This window comes from Enhydra lutris, unplaced genomic scaffold (genome assembly GCF_002288905.1).
Source record: "Enhydra lutris kenyoni isolate GAN:26980312 unplaced genomic scaffold, ASM228890v2 scaffoldscaffold92, whole genome shotgun sequence".
Taxonomy (NCBI): Eukaryota; Metazoa; Chordata; class Mammalia; order Carnivora; family Mustelidae; genus Enhydra; species Enhydra lutris.
Window position 1 is genome coordinate 1318019 of NW_019154176.1, and position 18345 is coordinate 1336363.

The following is an 18345-nucleotide window of genomic DNA, read 5'->3' on the forward strand; positions in this document are numbered from 1 at the left end:
TTGTGCCCATTTTATAGATAAAGATACTGAGGCTCAGAGAAACTCAGCCTGCCCAGAGAGGCAAAGCAAGGCTGCAGGATCAATGCTTGGGAGGGTAGTGGCCCTTGCCTTCGAATGAGAGGTATTCATGGTGGTGGGGAAACCCTGCAGTGTGATGAAAGAAGAGCTCAGTATTACCATCTGTAAAATGGGTCTGTTGGAGCTCATGCTACCTGCCTCTAAGTGATGGTATGATGATCCAACGGGATGGGGGCAGGTTTGTGTTAGCATCCCATGAACGTCCCACCCGCCTCAGGGCTGTCGAGTGGTTGAGAGCAGGCACTCTGGGACCAGGTTCAAATCCCAGCTTTGCCACATCCCAGCTGTGTGACCTTAGGCAAGTCACTTCACCTGTCTGTGCTAGTTTCATCCTCTGTAAAATGGAGAGTATAAAGTACCAACCTCACAGGGTCATGTGAGTATTAAATGGACTAATGTGGTCGCTGGCGCACTGTAGACACTTCACAAATCTCAGCTGCTTATTGTCTGCTCTGGGGAGCGGACGGGAGCCCAGAGGCTTATGGGAAATCACGGAAGGAGCCCTGTGTTGGTTCTTGTCCCCACAGTGAACAAAAACGCCAACCCAGACCCACTGCCAAAAAAGGAGGAAGAGAAGAAGGAGGAGGAAGACGACGACCCCGGGGAAGACGGCCCCAAACCCATGCCTCCCTACAGCTCCATGTTTATCCTCTCTACGACCAACCCGTGAGTATGGCCTGTGGCCAGGGCAGGGTGCCTGGGGCTTCCACTGGGTTGGTGGAAGTCAAGCCAGACAGCAGGCCCACCCAGTGGGTACTGGGGAGAATGGCCTCCAAGATCACCATTAGGCCATAGGGGATTTTTGAGCAAATTTAAAAATGATGCCCTTTTCTTGAGTCCTGTAAGACAGAAATTTCTCATAAAGTATTGATTTAGGGAAAAAGACCCTTTCCGACCATCATCTAGAAATTATGGTCATAAATATTCAAATCTACACCACCTGTAATGTGAGAGGCACCCCTAAGAAATGTTTGCCTTATGCAGTGCACAACCTATGTCATCATATATGGCAGCCCTGGTCCCTGAGCTCTTGCTCCTAACCTCTCCTCCCCAAGGATTTGGATTCTAGGCAGATGGTCTCTGAGTTCCGTAGCCCTTTGTCTTGGGCATCCTTGAGGAAAATAGATTATTTAGGAGAGAAATTTACCACGTGCATCTCACTGTGGCTTCTTTGAGGATTGTATTTTTCCAAAGGACATTTCTTGAAACCCTGGTCCATCAAAATGCTTCCTGACAAAAATCATGTCAAAGAAGCTGGTCGGTAACTACTTTCTATTACCTGCCTCTTGAGACCTTTGAGTCTCATCCTATGTGCTTCCTTTTTTATGTGGTTGAAAGTATCTATTTTACTAGGAAAACATTTATGTGGTATTTAGTGCCAGGCACTGTTGTGAGTGCTTTACCAAAAAAAAAAAAAAAAAATTACCATAATAACCCTATGAGATTGGTACTGTGCTTATGCCCATTTAACAGATGAAGAAACTGAGGCCCAGGAAGGTGAAGTTACCTGCCCAAGGTCATACAGCAAGCAAGTGGGAGAGCCCAAACAGACCAATGCCAGCATCCCTGTTCTTAACTACACACACAGCCTTGCTGCCATCCACACAACTTTATGACATATTTATAAATATTATTAGCTCCACTTAAGAGGTTAGGTACTTATGTATTATCCCATTACCACATCAAAGGCTCTGATAAGGCCTGCAACCTATAATTTCAGTAGCTTTCTGGAGGCCCCTACTATGTGCCAGGCATATATTAACATTTTTGATCTTCACATTCTTGTAAGGTAGGCTCCATGATTATGGCCATTTCACAGATGAGAGCTTTAAGGCACAGAGGGGATAAGGAACTTGCCTAAGGTCACTCAATTAATTTAAAAAAAAAGAGAGATCTCTTTAACCCAGAATTTCCCTATTTTATTTGACCATGGGACATTTTATGCGTGAAAAACCTTTTCATCTCCTGCAGAATCGGGGAAACTATTTCTTCAACTCAGTCTGGGAATCAAGATTTTCCAAGAGGATGGTTTGGAAGGGATAAGAACTTATCAACAGGCCCTGTGAATATGTCCCCTGGTTGAGGGCCCCCCCCACCTTCTTGGGGTTCCATGACCTCCATGAAAGCCCCCAGGTGGAGGATCTTGATACTTTGTTGGGCATGGGACCTTGGGGAGTGGTAGGTGAAATAAGGAGAAGGAAATTACAGAAGGAAAGGTTTTGTAAGCCCACGATCTGAATAGACCTCTGCACACCCACGTGTCCCCAACAGCCTGCGCCGCCTGTGCCATTACATCCTGAACCTGCGCTACTTTGAGATGTGCATCCTCATGGTCATTGCCATGAGCAGCATCGCCCTGGCGGCTGAGGACCCCGTGCAGCCCAACGCACCTCGAAACAACGTGAGTCCCACCCAGCAGACCCCTTCCTGGCTGGGCTCCTCTGTTCTGGGCTCCTTTGTCCTGCATCCCTGAAAGCTGATTGCCATGGTGGAAGGAATGTCAGGGGTACCCCTGGGGCACAGCCCTGGGTGCACCATGGCTGCTGGTTGGGAGGGGAAGTTCTGATTCCTTGAGGAGGTGCTTGGGGGCAGGCTGTTGCTTAAGGAGACAGTGGCTGTGTGCACGTGGCAGAGGGGAAATTGGCTGACAGTGGGTGGGGCTAGAAATTGCTGGCATCCCTGGTAGAGGGAGTGAGGCTGGGTGATATGGAGGGACGCACGCTGTGCGTGGCAGGTAGGGGGGACTCCGGCAGGGGGTCCTCCACAGCCAATCGCCTGGGCAGCCAGGTGTCACCAAACAGACTTCTGGGATTGGACATGAGCTTTGAAAGAAAGGACTATTCTGACTCAGAAACGCAGCCGACAATTTTAACTTTTTGGAGGGCTAAAAAGCTCTCCCTTTAGGGGTCCACGGTCTGTTAGCAGTTCCTGTTAATTGAGCGCTTGCTGTGTTCCAGGCACAACCCCAGGCACTTGGCACGTAAGCTTTCCCAGATATCCCCACGTGGGACGATGGGGAAACTGAGGCTCAGGGAGGCTAAGGGACCCGACCAAGATCACACAGCACAAATCCAACTCTGCCTCCCCTAGGGCTCCCGCTGCTTCCTCCAACTGTCTCTTTATTGAGCACCTCCTGTGTGCACAGCTCCCCTTGTGCCCTGCCAAGCAAGAATGAGTTTGTGCTTGTGGTTGAGATGGGGAAGCAAGAGATTGACAGACGGGCACATAGCAGATTCTGGACTGGCAGCAGCAGCCCCTGCCCCAGCTCCTTCCTGCCCCCCATTGCTGCCCTGCCCCCACTCAGAGCCAAAGGTACATTTCCCGCTGGGAGCTGGGCCCTGCTGCCCTCGCTAAGTAGGTTAGGAGCCTGGCGAGGCTAGAGAGCCCCAGAAGTCAAGGCTGCATGACAGCAGCTTACCTTGCACTTTCCCTTCCTCTGCAGGCCTGGCAGGGCCCCTGGGGACCCGATGGGGGAGTTAGAAGGAAATAATTAGAACAAGGCTCCCGGAAGAAACTAGTACCAGGGCAGGGCTGGGGCTGTACCCTGTTATCTCCTGCTGCCTGCTCTCCCCCAGGGACGGCAGGGAGCCAGGCCCAGGACGGGGCATCCCGAGAGGGGTCAGCAAACCCCCTGCCGACTATAGGACATAGGAGAAGGCTCAGTCGCTGGCTGGCAGGGGTGCTGCTGTGGTGCCCAGGCTGAGCGAGCCCAGCCGGGCTCAGACCAGCCCCCGTGGAGCATTTGCAAAGCTTCAGATCCTGGTCCCTGCCGGCTGCATCTCACAGCTAAAACTTCTTTCCTCAAACCCCACCCCCTTCAAGGACACTGTGGCCCCGCACTGCCAGCTGATGCCCAGGGACCCCCTCCCCCCATTCTTTTGTTGGCTGAACTAGAACAGACCTCAGAAGAGTGCAGGAAACACGCATGATCCATCTCTTCAAGGATTTAAAGCACCCACAACCCCTCCCAGGGACAAGAAATAGAACAAAACCACCCGTGACCACGGCCTCCTCAATGCACCTCTTCTTCTCTCTGGAGTCAGGGTTCACAAGCGGGGACAATGTCTGCAGGCACATTTCGTTGTCGTGACTTGGGGCGGGTGGCAGGGAGCCACTGGCATCTGGAGGGCGGAGGCCGGGGGTGTTGCTCGGCCCCCTGACGGTGCACCGGGGCAGCCCCTACCACAGAGAACGACCCGGCCCTGAGTGTCCGTCACACCGACCTTGGGAAACGAAGCCCGGAGGTAACCATGACACAAACCACCCCCTTCCCACTTCTGGAATGAGCTTAACTGCTCTCATTTTCCCATGGGCTTGTGCTTTCTTAAGCACTAGATTTTGGTTTTGCGCCTCTCTGACCCTCAACAGATAGAATCCTTCCATGCCTCTCTTCTGTCACCCGACATCGTGTCCCCTGTGAGAGGAACACATTGTGGCAAGGAGTGACGGTCATTCTTTTTCATGGCTGTTTCGTATTCCTCTGCTGATGTCTGTTTGCATCATTTCCAGCTGAAAAACTGGCCACACACCCCACCCCCACCCCGGGCGCGTCTCTGGGGGTGCATGGGCTTGACTTTCTTCAGGGTAGAGAACCATAAACGGAGTTTCTAGATCAGAGAAGCTGTATGCAGTCAGGCTTGCTAGCTGCCCTCAGGTGTTTGCTGGACGATATGGTGACACTTGCGCGGGCGGCGTGGGGGGCTCCCACTGCTCCACGGGCTTGTCAGAACTTGGTGCTGGAGACTCGTGTGCTTGGCGGACTCCGTGGCTGTGGAGGGGAATCTGTCTGCAACTTTGATTTGCATTTCTCTGGGATAAATGGATCTGAGAACATCGTCGGATTAAACTAAGCCACAGGAAATTGCCATTCGTAAAGGTCAAAGGATCTCCATATTCAATATAGTCAAACCTAATTTGTTGGTCTCTTGATTTTCTCTTGCCCCATCTAATTCATTCCGTTTTCACAAGTAGATTCCCCTGACCTCCTAGCCTGCCCTTCCCCACTCCCTGTCTTCCATTTTCTCTTTCTGCTTTTCATTCGTTGCTTTGCTTAGTCATTACTAAATGCGCAGCCAGTATGTGCCAGGCACAGAGCTAAGCATCAAGGATTGACAGGGTATGAAACGGTCCCTGCCTTCCCAGAGATCACAGAACACCACGTCTTGGACCTTGTTGAGCCCTCCACCCAGTGCACCCGGAATGCTCTCTCTGCACCCAGATACCTCCAGCCCTTTGCACCTGTCGCACCACCTCAGGAAGCTGGCCATCCTGGCCACTCTGTCCCTACTGGTCCTTTGAGCACCACACAAAATGGGAATGTGAGTTGCGACCAAATGGATCACAGAGCCCAGCGCCTACAGGACCCAGTACAGTTCCAGTACTCATGCCTTCATTCAGCAAATATTTCTTGAGTGCCAGCTCTATGCTTGGACCTGGATATTGACCCAGAGGGGCTACAGGGACAGCCAAATGTTCATGCCTTCATGGGGCTGACATCGGGCTGGGCACATGGACGATAAGATCACTAATGACTATAATAAATTATAACAAATAGTTTGCCAGGGTGGGTGGTAGGCTTGGTAAGGGAAAGTGCAAGTAGGACTTGAAACAGGCAGTGGGGGAAGGCGGCACTGAGAAAGTGATGTGTAAGCCAAGCCATAGAGGAGGAGAGAGAGAGGGCATCCAGTGGGATGTGGGGAGGAGCATTCCAGGCAGAGGTAGCCTCCTGTGCAAAGGCCCTGGGGTGAAGACAGGGTGACAGGAGCAGAGAGAGCAAAGGGGTGTGAGAGGAGGTGAGGGCATAGAGGTGAACCCCCCAGAGTGCTCATGGCTTTGCTGGGTGGGGGTGTGTGTGGCAGGAGGATTATGGCTTTTACCTCAAGTGAGATCAGAGCCACAGAGAATTCTAGAGCAGAGAAGGACCCGAAACTGACTCGGGTGTTCACAGGCGTCCTCTGGTGGTGGGCCTCAGGAAATATCAGCTCCTTCCTAACGTGAATGTGATGGGAGTCAGGCCCCTGCATTTGCCACCCGCCAGACCCTTGCGCTAGCCCAGTCACATCCTCACACTAAGGTTACACCAGAGGTGTGTGGTGACAGGGCCTAGGAGGGGCCAGGCTGCAGACTGCTGCGCATCTAGGCAGAAACCTCCCTGCCTGGCCCTGTCTGTGTACGGCAGGGGGTGCAGGGAAAACCACCCCACCATGGTGAGGATGTGGCCACAGAGCTGGGAGGGAGACCACAGTGGTGAATTTGACCCCCTGGGGTCTGACTTAGGTGGTCATGTTTAGGAGACCCTACAGTTTCTCACCTAGGATGCCCAACAGGTCAAAGGCATTGAGAGGTGTCAGACTCATCCCCAACAGGGATGCAGGCCTCCCTGAACTCCCTCAAGACCACCTTCAGTTTATATTTCAGCTTTGGGCAAATAAAGAAACCCTTCCCACTGGTAGGCCAACCATCCTGAGTGATTTTGTTAGGACGTTGCTGCCATCTGCTGGAAAGTTTCATACACAACATAGAAATCTGTACTCTTTAAGACAGGATGGGATGGGCCCTTGTGCAGTGCACACCCTGCCCAACTGTATGTGGCAGCCATGTTTCCTTCTCTGCTTGGGAAAGTGTGTTCCTCGGGAATTTTTCTGGAGACGACACACCCCAGTGGGCCATCACTTGGTTCATGGGGACGCTGCTGGAGCAAGCTAGTGATCTGTTGCCCCCTTGCTTTTATCCCCTACAGGTGCTACGATATTTTGACTACGTTTTTACAGGCGTCTTTACCTTTGAGATGGTGATCAAGGTGAGTGCTGAGAGAACCAGGGATCTAAGGGAATCTTCAACCTCAAGAACGCCACCCTGAGGCAGGTGGCTTGCCCCCGGGGGTTAGAAATGCTTGGTGTGTTGGAGCAGCAGCAAGGACTGGAAGGAATGAGTGAGGAAAATGGGAAACCAGGGCAGGGAGATGAGAACAGGGAGGTGACAGGACAGAACCTGCAGGGCCTTGTGGGCCATGGGGAGGACTTTGACTTTTGCCCCAAGTGAGGTGGGAGCCATGGAAGATTCTGAGCAGAGAAGGGACTCAACTCATACCCATGCCCACGGCACCCTCTGGTTTTGCTGGGGAGGACAGACTTGAGGCAGGGGCAGGACAGGTGGGAGCCAGGAGAACTAGGAACAGGTGGCGATCATACTAGTCCAGGCAGAGGGTGATGGGGGTCAGATCAGGGTGATGGTGGAGAAGGTAGGCAGATTCTTGGAAGGTTTGCTGATGGATTCCACGTGGGAAATAAGACAAAGAGGAGTCAAGGGGGACCCTGAGGTTTTGGACCTAAGAACCAGCAAGTGAGAACTGCCTCTCATGAGATGGGGAGGTACTTTGGGCTCCCCCATGACCTCTGGCTGCTGTCCCATCCCTCACCATGTCGCCTCCTGGTGCCCCTCCCCCAGAGGCTGGAAAGGTGGGTCTCGAACCCCAAGGTGGGATGCGGGATCTGAGCACCATCTCTTCTCACCTGTAGATGATCGACCTGGGGCTCGTCCTGCACCAGGGTGCCTACTTTCGTGACCTCTGGAACATTCTTGACTTCATAGTGGTCAGTGGGGCCCTGGTGGCCTTTGCCTTCACGTAAGTCTCCTCTTGAGGCTTCTACTTGCCTCTTTGCCCCCTGCCCTTAGTTTGGGGCAGCCCACTGGATCAGGGAATATGTTCTCAGGGTGTAGAGATGGGGAGAGTGGGCTCTGGGGGGTGGGAGACATCTGCATGCCTCCAGGAAGAGCTTCAACTGGCTTTTGCATGACGTCCACTGTGGAGGAAGAAGGAGAAGGGACGCTACCTTCTACCTCCTCACACAGCCGCGTCACCAAATCCTTGCTCTGCTGCTTTCAGTAGAATAGCCCCGCCGGGACATCTCATCTTCCTTCTGCTCTACAAGCTCCACCCCAACCGCTGTCTCTCTGAGAGCCCCTTAAAAAGAAAACCAGGAAATGAATGTGCATGAGAATTCAGCACCCCCACCCTGTGCCTGAAGGCCCTGTAGTTGTAGACCTGTGACTCCCTTCATGTGTCTTTTACTTCTCCTGGCAGTCCTAGGACTCTCTGCCTCCTGAAAGGTCATGCATCATTGTGCAACTCCAAGATGGCACCTGGGTTGTGGGTAGCCATTCCAGAATGGCACCCAAGGGCCAAGCAGCCATTCCGTCCAAGATGGCACCCAAATTGTGGGAATCTGTTTCAAGATGGCACCCAAGGGCTGGGCAGCCACTAGATCTTAGGGCCTTGATAGCTAACTTAGCAGTGCTTTCCTCGAGTTATAGATGTTTGGAGCAGGTTGAGAAGACCCAACCAGCTCCTAATCCAGAAACAAACTGTCTTGGGGACCTGTCTGGGCCCAGCACCTTGGATCATTACCAGAAAAGAAAGTCTCGGAGGGACTGTGACTCATCTCACCCCCATAGTGAGAAATCAGAGGCTTCCTGTGTGCCTCTGCCCCCTAGTTTCCTTCTCAGGAGATTTTTAGGGGTTCTTGAATGTCCCCCTAACCAAATAACAAAGACTTGGTTTGTCAGGAGGCCAGAGTGGTGGCTCATTTCCAATTTAGGGACTAATGTGGGCCACTCTCGGATTCTTCTCTGGGAAAACGATGAGGTCAGCTTATGTCAGAACAGCCAGAAAGCTCCAAGGTTCTGGATGTCTCCAAGCTGGTGGAGAGGTACCATAAGGGTCAGGAGGCTGATATATTTCTGACTCTGGCCAGACTTCCCACCCCCCCTCCCTTTCCCTTCTACTTTCTTTTCCTCTTTCTATGTCTGCTCTCCTTCCACCTTGTCTCCTTTGTTTCTCCTTCTTCCTCATTCCTTCCTCCTCTCCTTCTCTCTTACCCTTTTTTAAATGAGTATTTAAGTATTAGAGCAATGGAAAACACTGTTAAAAAACACAAAATTTGACTATGTTATTAATGTGTTCTGAAGTTTCAAAAATTAAATAAGTGCACAGTGAATTAGAGGAGAAAGATTGCCACAAATAAGACAAAGAACTATTGACATTCATATATAAAAAGCAATTACAAATCAACAGGAAATATGAACCTCAGTAGATAAATGGATGAGGGATGGAAACAAAAATTTTGCAGAACGCTGACAACTAAAAAAATGGAAAAAAAATCAGCCTCCTTAGAATTCGGAGAAATGGAAAATACAAGTAAGATACAATTTGTTTCCTATCAAGATAGCACCAGTTGCTTCCAAAAAGATTTTTAAAGTGTATTTAAGAATGTCATGAAATATGCTCCTTCCTCCCTCCATCAGGTATTTGAACGACTCCTACAAGGTATCTGGTAGGCACCATGCTAGGTCCTGAGAAAATTTCAATTCTGAGGAGCCAAAATATTTTACTGCCCTCAGCCTGAGTGATTCTATCCCCTGTGGAGATTATTTACATGCTGTCTGTCTCCATTTCTGTCCCAAATCCTATTCCTTCCCTCGTTCCTATTTCTTTCTCCCTCTTTCTCTTACCCCTTTTTTCTCTTCTTCCCTCTAACTGCCTATCCTGCTCTTTCTCCTTCTCTGCTCCTCTCCATCCCTCCTCCCCTCTTTCTGTGTGTCTCTCTCCTTTTTCATCCTTTTCCTCACTTTTTCCCCAACCCCTCATTTTCTCTTTTCTGTTATCATCTTTTGTCTCTCTGCTTCTCTTTGCCTACTCAGCCCTCCCCAGCACATACATGTCTCTCTCTATCTCTGTCCTTCTGTCTGATTTATATCCTCTCTCCTCTCCTCCCTCTTTCTCTCTCTTTCTCTCTCTCCCTCCTCTGACCCTGGCCCCCTGGGTCTGATCATCTACCTAACCTGTGTGGCCTAGAGAAAGGGGACACTCTTCCATGCACTCTGGCATCAGGAGATGCAGCCCCCACCATATTCTGACCTGGGACAGCCTCTACGGCAAGGGAGGGCAAGTTAGCAGGCACCTCGCTCAGACTTCCTCTAGCCTTCCAGGGTGATGTCCTCCCAGCAGCCATCAAGTCTCCTAGAGCTCAGGAGATGATAGGTCAAGGGGGACCTTGACCATCCATCTGTCCACACACAACCACTCCTTTGCCAACTCTGCCTGGGGTGGGGGTTTTGCTCTCCATGGCCACCACTGGGTATAGAACAAATGAAGTGATGACAGGGGCCCATCAGTTCACCCTTGGCCTTGACACTTTCCTCCCAGACCTCTGTCGGAGCCAACATGCTTCAGTAAGAAGGAGGGGGACCCCACAGTTGCCCTGCCTCACCTCCATCCCCCAATTTGACCTCACAATTTGGGGAATGGATGGTGTTCCAAAGACTTGGGACTTTGAACCAGAGAACTTTCGCCATAATGAGCTATAGTTGACAATATGCTGTTTCTAGGATCCCTGGAGCTATAATTAGGCTCTACTTTAAGCAAACAATTTGCAAAATCAAAATTATTTTTCCACCAAAAATCAATCAGCAGTATGATTCTTTGTGTTGCAAAAGAATCTGCTAGAGGGAGCTGATTTTTTTTTTTAATTTTCATTTTATATATGAAATTATACAAGGGCATTCAAAATGAGCCTGCAACTCACAGAAATCTGGCAGCATATTTGTAGTCAATCTTTTAAACTGCTTCTATGAAGTTGCTACAGGCATAAAGCCAGCCAACCCATGACCTTGAAAATCCCCGTTTTGTATTTTTTTTTTTAATTCGTATGCAAGGAAAAGGTCCAGACTGGGATTTAAGGACATCCTCTAAGCCTCAATGGGCTTGTAGATCGTGCAGGAACTGGGGGGTGTGAAATTTTGCCAGTGGGATCCTGACAAGTGCTGGCAGCTCTCAAGGGATTTTGGGAGAGCTGACATCCATGCGAGCCCCTTTGTATGATGGTCATGGAGATAGAAGAGGTAGACCCTGAGACCCCCCTGCCAAGACCCTCCCTACCTTGCTGCAAGGAATCCATCTGGTGCTGCCACCTCTCTTTCAAGGCAGGGTTGCAGACTTGGCACAGTTGGCCAGGCACCTTGATCAAGCTGCTCCTGCATTCCCAGGGCTATATCTGCCCATAATCCAAAGCAGGAGCCCACAGGCTGTTACTTCTCTCCTCAGCAAGGTCTCAGAATCCTGCCCATGGCTGCAGGTTTCTGGCCTCTTTTGCCTGAGAACATTTCTCGCCCTATGAGGACTTTCTTGCTATTTTCTCTTGTTACTACATGGATATCACATTGGTAGGAGTGGGAAGTCTCTGAGGGTCTCAGCCTGAGTGCCCAACCCCAGAGTCCTTTGCTTCTTTCCTTTCTGGTCTTTTAGCTCAATTTATCAGTCCAGTGCCCATCTCCTCACAGACAAGGCTGAGACCCCTGAGAGGTGTTAATTAGTCTTATTGCTTTAGAAAGAGCCTCCTGCAAGTCTACCTAGTTTGTCTCTTATATGCACGTCCCATCACTGTTCTGTGCCTCAGTTTCCCCATAAAGCCGAAAATTGACTGGATAGTTCATCCCAGCCTCCATATAATTAATCCCCACCAGCAACCTCCTGTGGGAAGTCGTCTCATTGTTCCCATTATGTAGAGGAGGAAACTGAGGCCCAGCGGTGAGTCTAGCAGGATCGCTAAGGTGGGCCTCAACTGACATATTCAAGGTTGCTGCCCATCTCGCAGCTGTGAATGTGGAAGCTTTCACAAATCAGCAGAAGGACACTTGACCACTTAGCCACCCTGGGTTCCTCGAAAGCCTGGGGAAGGGAGCACAAGGCTGCTCCTTTCTTCATTGAAAGGAATCTTGCTGTTCTGGCCTTTTGGGGAGGAGGCAAGGATTCTGCTGTGATCGTGGCCCCGTCTCAGATGTAGGAAAACTATCCCTATGGTTCTCCAAGGGATGTGTTGAAGCTCTGCTGACAGTTTCCACCCCTCCTGCACCTCACCCAAATCTGTGTGTGTGTGTGTGTGTGTGTGTGTCCTGCTCCTTCCACCAACTGTGTGCCGTGTCCACGCGACCACCATTAACACACCATCTCATGAGCCATCACACGTGATCTCATGCTCTGTGCCCATGCATCGGGGTGGCCAACTGACATGTCTCAGCAGCTGGCAGATCGTGATCCTGCCCTCACTGCCAAGAGTCCATCTGGTGCTGCCACTCCTCCCTCAAGGCAGGCCAGCACAGCTGGCAGAACGCCTTGATCAAGCTTCTCTTGCATGCTCAGGAGCCGAACTGCCAGGAAGCCAAAGAAGGAGCCCTCGGGCTGCCGCATTTTTAATCCCATCCTCAACCCAGCCCCTGCACTGAAGACACTATTTTTCTTGTGTGTGACAAAATGGAAAAGAAGACTTGAGTGCAAGATACACGAACCGGGGTTTGAATCTCAGTCTGCTGCTTCCAAGCTGTATGACCTTGGGCAAGTCACTCTCCCTCTCTGGGCCTCAGCTTCCTCATCTGGAAAACCGCATGATGGTGCCACCTTCCCACAGGCAAACATAGTGACATTCAGAAGGCTCACATTTTACACCTAAAGTCAGGAGGTCAGGCAGAAATCACTATCGTTGAAAGATCTGTAATAATCCACCGAGGAGAATCTACACGATTCCATGTGTATGATAAGTCCTAGATACATTGAGCTTTGAGAACCTGGAAGATGAAATCAAAAGGTTGGAGGGGGGCAGGAAAAATCCAGCAGGAATATCTGTAAACATTTAAACCATTCTGCATTTAGAAATATCACTAACTTTGAATAAAATGTTAAATGGAAAGAAGGAAAGAAGGAAGGTAGGTCACTAGCTTTGAAAGAGGCAGCAGACAGGAAGTTCCAGAGAGTACCTGCCTAGTAGAAGGGTTTCTGGTGATAGTCAAGTTCCTCTGGCCTTGACCTCCAGCCATGGTTGGAGGGTTGTCGTGAGACCAAGCCTGATTCCAAAGATAAGTGCGAGGGCTGAGCCAGATGCCAAGAGCTTCGTCTCAGGACCCCCAAGACCTGTGTCTAACTACACCCCAAAATGGAACTCTTTGCTGACCTCCCTCTCCTTCCTACCTTAGGGAGTAAAGTCAGGGCCATAGCTACCATGTATCAAGCATCAGAATCCCCAAGGTCTGTTTTACAGATGAGGACAACAATTAGGGGCAGAGCTGGGATTCAAACCTCAGTATCCCCCGACTCCAAAGCTCACAATTTCCAAGCCATTCTAAGACCTTCCAGCCCCAGAATCTCTGGAGAAAAGGGGTTTCTCCAGCTCTTGGCAGTGACCTTCAGTGGTGAATTTGCCTTTGGTCATTGACAACTTTCTGGCTGTCCTGCTACTTGGAAATTTGGCTTTCTTGGTGCTGTTGGGCAGTGCCGGGAGCCTGCCGAGGGCAGGGGACTGAACGGGGGGCTTCCAGATGGAAGGCTGGATGTCGGCCAGAGCCACAAGCCTGAGGCTGCCCCTCCTGGTGCCCGGGTAGGGCAGGGGGCGCTCAGGTGTGTGTGCGTGTGTATGTGTGTGTTCTGTGTTCTTTCTTCTGAGGCCGCTTACGATCTGTCTCTCCTTCCGACGCCACCTCACCAGGAGCAGTACACGGTAAAGTTTTCTCTCTCTCTCTCTCTCCTTTTCTCTCTCTCTCTCTCTCTCATTTTGTCTCTCGTTCTCCATGCCCTGGTGCAGCTGTGTTGGTTCTGGGCCTGTTTCCACGGCCTTCTGTTTTTGCTGCCGTCCGTTGCTTGCAGTGACCAGAGCCCGCCCTCAGTCTCTCTGCGGGGAGGAGGATCCCTAAGGGGTCTTGGCCACTGCCTCCCACCATGACCCACCATGAGTCCAGTTCTTGGCAGAGAATAGAAAGGACATGGGGAAGCGGGGCCTCTGCAAGGTCTGATTTCAACAAGGCAGACAAACATGGTGGGGCGGTTCCTAGAGTGGTAAGCGTGTCCAGACCCCGAGATGGGACAAGCCACACCACCAGGACTTGGGCTCTAAAAGGAGAAATCGGCCTCCCAAGGAGCGTCTACACTTTCAGCAAAGCCGGTTCGAAGTCGGGTTGTTTCTGTGAGCGCGCCTTGATCCAGCCATTCCTGCATGCTCAGGACCCAAACTGCCAGGAACGCTCCTCACTGCCTCAATAAACAAGACTGTTTCTCAGCCTCACCTGAGGCCAGAGTACCTCGTGGGGGAGAGGGCCCCAAAGGGGGAGGCCAGGTAGTCCTTTTCAGAGAGTGGATATGCCCATGGGAGTCATGCTTCCAAATGTCAGCCATTCAGCGCTTCGATTGTAGCCGGTTCCACATACAACCTAGACGTCCACCTGCTTGACATTTTTTCCACCAACATGTAGTCTAAACTTCGCTTCAGTTTTTGCTGGGAAACTAGATCATCCCGTTACAACCAGTATTGTTAACCTCAGACAGAACCACATCTGGAAATGTGAATCCCACAGGCATGAAACAGTGACAATGTGACTTGTCACATTAAAGTTGGCTTCTAGGAATTCCAGAGAAATTAGTGAGTGTTGGGGAAACATTACAGACCTCCTAGCACATCTCGGAGACCTTCCATCTTACCAAAGCAAAAGGCCTAAAACATTCTTGAAGAAGAAATCGCAGGTTTCCCTGTGTGGTCTAATTATTTAATTGTGTCCCTCTTCTGCCTCACATTACCTCAGTGACTCTTTTGACATGTGTCACTTCAGGGGCACAGCCTTGAGATAACAATGATGACCTTGGCTTTAAAAAGGGAAAAACAGGTTGCAGCTGAATCCCGGAGCACAGCTGTGCCCTGCAGGATAACGTCCAGTTCTCCTCTTTATTCCCCGAAAAATGAGAGAAAGGAGATCTAAAAGAAAGGTTGTTTTTGTGCCCAGATACCCAGACACATCATGGTGGGGGTCCCTGGGATAGCTCTCCATGTGACCCACAAGGTAATGAGAGAGAAATGTTCACTGCAGGACCCTCAAAGAACTCTGATCTAGATCCATTCACGGGCGTCCTGAGACCACACGCCAGGCACATGATGGGGGCTGGGACAAGAACCAAGATGAAAGGGAAAATGGACACGTAGATGAATAAATCACAATTCGAGCCTTTGAGGGGTTGTCTGTCTAAAGCCTGAAGCCAAAGACAGAAGCAAAGGTGACTGTGGAGCAGCAGTAGGGGCTGGTAAAACCCAGCGGCAATCAGGGAAGGCTGTTAGATAAATGACCATCTAACTTGGCTTTGGGGGCTGTGTGGTCCTGTGAATGGAGACGTGGAGGAAGGGCATTTCTAGCAGCAGGAACAGTATGTGCAAAAGCAGAGGGAGACCAAAGAGTGTGGCTGGGGCTTGGGGTGTGTCACAGTCGATGGGAATGCAAAGATAAAGGTAAGTTGGGCTAGATTTCCAAGAGCCTTGAATGCCGCGCCCGAAGTTCCCACTTCTAGTAATTCAGATGCTCCAGAAGGATTCTGAGAAGGAGAGCGAAATGGTCATTGGCTTTGACCACTGTGTGTAGAAAAGATCAAAGGAGAGAGAGACAGGGAGTGAGGGTGTGGGGGACTGGGAAATGGGTAACGAGAGTCCAGCGTAAGATGGTGGCCAGGGACGATGATGGAGATGTTATGGGAGTAACCCATTGGGGATGGAGGACAGGAAGCTGAATGTGACATTTGGGTTTCTGACTTGGGAGACTGGGTAGATGGTGAGTTCTATTAACCACAAGACCTTGATGGCTGCACCCAATGCCCTCCTCTTGGGGGACCCACATCATGGCTGGGTAAGGGTAGGAAGGCATCTGCAGGGGCCGTAGTGCAAAGGCTCAAGTCCAGTAGACCCTGGACTAAAGCTCTATGCAGCTCTCTGGAAAGATGGGCTAAGGGATCCTGGCAGAGGTTTAACATGGGCATCTGAAGTCTGGTTCTTTCCTTTCATGTGGGCTCAAGGAATACTGGGGGAGGACCACATTAAGTATTTCCTGAATCCTGTTGGAAGACCCCACCAAGACCACCCCCAGTCAGCATACAAGGGCAGCCAGTTCTCTGCTAGGTCTGAGCACCCCCCTGCCACCCCTACAGCTACTCAAGCCCAGCCAGGTGGTGGAGGACCTTAACAAATCCTGAGACAAGAAACACGGAAGCCCATCTGTTGATTATCTCTTGAGCTCAAACATAGCAGGGATGCTTACCACTCTTCCCCAGAAAGGGCAGGATGTGCCAGGCTCCCCCCAGACCCTTAGGCCTGAGAGGGTGGGGGGGGGGGTTACATGCAGTTGTGGGCCACCAACCACCCAGACTGACTTCTGCTCCCTCTCTTCCCCTCTCTGTACCCTAACATCCCTCCACAGTGGCAATAGCAAAGGAAAGGACATCAACACAATTAAATCCCTCCGAGTCCTCCGGGTGCTACGACCTCTTAAAACCATCAAGCGGTTGCCAAAGCTCAAGGTGAGATTGGGGCATGCGGGAGGCCTGTCTGGGTTGCCATGTACAGTTGCACAGGTTGCATGCTGCTCAAGGACACAACATTGAAAGGGGTGCTGATAACATCACATCCGTCATATATGGATATATTTATTATTAGAACTTTCCAGCAGATGGCAGTAAAGTGAGTTGATCTAACAAAATCTGTGTATTGTGACAGTTTTCCATTAGATGAAATGTCTTAAGGTGGAGATCCCTTTTCCTAATTCACAGGAGGACATCATATGGATAAAATAGGGCACAACCATAATGTGGGAAGCCAGAAACTGGGTTTCTGCTCCCACACAACTTTTTACTTTTCACCAGTCTGTTCTAGGCTCTATTATCTCCTGTTCCAAAATAGTATGAACCAGTATTTCCCAAGCTTGTCATTCAGGAGAAACGGGAGAAAAGAAAGGGAAATGCAACCTAGTCATTCAAACACACCTTTTCCACTGATGTTCCACCTGAGGGCCACCTGTATTATCTCCTACTTCATGTTAAAGTCCTCGCTTTTTTTTTTTTAATTTAAACGAATTTGTTTTAAAAGGAAATGCTATGCCAAGGTTCTCAAACTGGAACCCGATGTTAACAGAAGGTAAAACTAAATACATTCCCCCAAAAAGACACGGTTATTAAAATCTAGCCAAAAAGATTGCCTGAAAAAGGCTTCGGACATGGGTACTTGCTCTTCCCAAGTTAAAAAAAGAAAAGTATCAGGGTTAGGTGCTCACAGTAGCAACAAAGCAAGACTTTCTCCTTCACCCAAAAGGACTGAAGGGAAAAGCGGAAAGTGAATAACTTTGTTACCGTGCAGTTCAGCACGACTTAGTGTTGGGCTCCTGCAGGACCTAAAGGAACGTCCTTTGTCGCCCAGGTGTGCCCCTCCCCCCATGACTTTGGTACTTGTGCTCCCAGATATGTGGCAGCCCTTTGGGCAGGAAAGCTTGCGCTGAAACACATGCGATGCAGTCCAGCCCTATTCGGTGCTGTGGTGGCACCTTTTCTGGGTGGCAGCCCCCTCCCCAAGCCCCCGTGAAAGCTATGCCCTCTCCCCCCCCCCCCCCCGCGCCCCCCACCCCGGGGAAAGCTGGTCTGTAGTTACAGGGGGATGGAGGACCCTTACCCACTTGTGGTTAGGACCCACTATGGTTAGAAGCAGAACGGGGTGGGAGACGCTGCGAGCGGAACCCCTGCCTTCTTTGGGAGATGATGGAAAGATTCCATCTCACCCAGGATGGAATCTCCTGGGCCTGGGAGGTCAGCTCCCAAAGCCGGAGCGCCCCCTACTGCTCAGTAGGCAGAAGGAAGGGAGGGAGAAGGAGGGGAAGGGCCAGGGAGAGGGGAGGCAGGGACGCGGAATCAACGGGAAAGGCCTTGTCTGTGAGATGGAACGTGGGCAAACTGGCCACACGTTGGTACCACGGGCTGCTGGAGGCAGAGGCCGGGCAGGCCCGCAGCCCCTCATGCCCTCTCTCCCCTCCGCCCTCCGCCCCCCAGGCCGTGTTCGACTGTGTGGTGAACTCGCTCAAGAACGTCTTCAACATCCTCATCGTCTACATGCTGTTCATGTTCATCTTCGCTGTGGTGGCTGTGCAGCTGTTCAAGGGCAAGTTCTTCCACTGCACTGACGAGTCCAAGGAGTTCGAGAAAGATTGCCGGTGGGTCTCTGCTCTCCTCAGGGTCCCCGGGGCGGCGGGCCGGGGGAGGGCTGGGGAGGGGCCAGAAGCGCCCCTGGGCTTGGAAACCCCCTGGACGTGACCCAGGTGCAACCCGTTTGGGGCTGGAGTGGGAAGAAAAGGTTTTGGTGTTTGCATCGCCGCCGTGCATCGCTCCGGTCCCCACCTTTGTCGCGTGAGGGCTATCCATATTCGTCCACG

The 18345-nt window shown here is 51.0% G+C and overlaps 1 protein-coding gene across 3 annotated transcripts in view; it reads left to right on the plus strand.

Moving 5' to 3' along the window:
• Positions 1-18345, plus strand: part of LOC111162543 (calcium voltage-gated channel subunit alpha1 A) — a 213317-nt gene that overhangs the window by 148987 nt on the left and 45985 nt on the right. For all 3 annotated transcript variants that reach the window (XM_022527035.1, XM_022527034.1, XM_022527033.1), the window contains exons 21-26: positions 606-744; positions 2350-2479; positions 6818-6877; positions 7596-7702; positions 16351-16450; positions 17966-18126. In XM_022527035.1, the coding sequence (XP_022382743.1) occupies positions 606-744; positions 2350-2479; positions 6818-6877; positions 7596-7702; positions 16351-16450; positions 17966-18126 (697 nt within the window). The remainder of the gene's footprint in view (positions 1-605; positions 745-2349; positions 2480-6817; positions 6878-7595; positions 7703-16350; positions 16451-17965; positions 18127-18345) is intronic.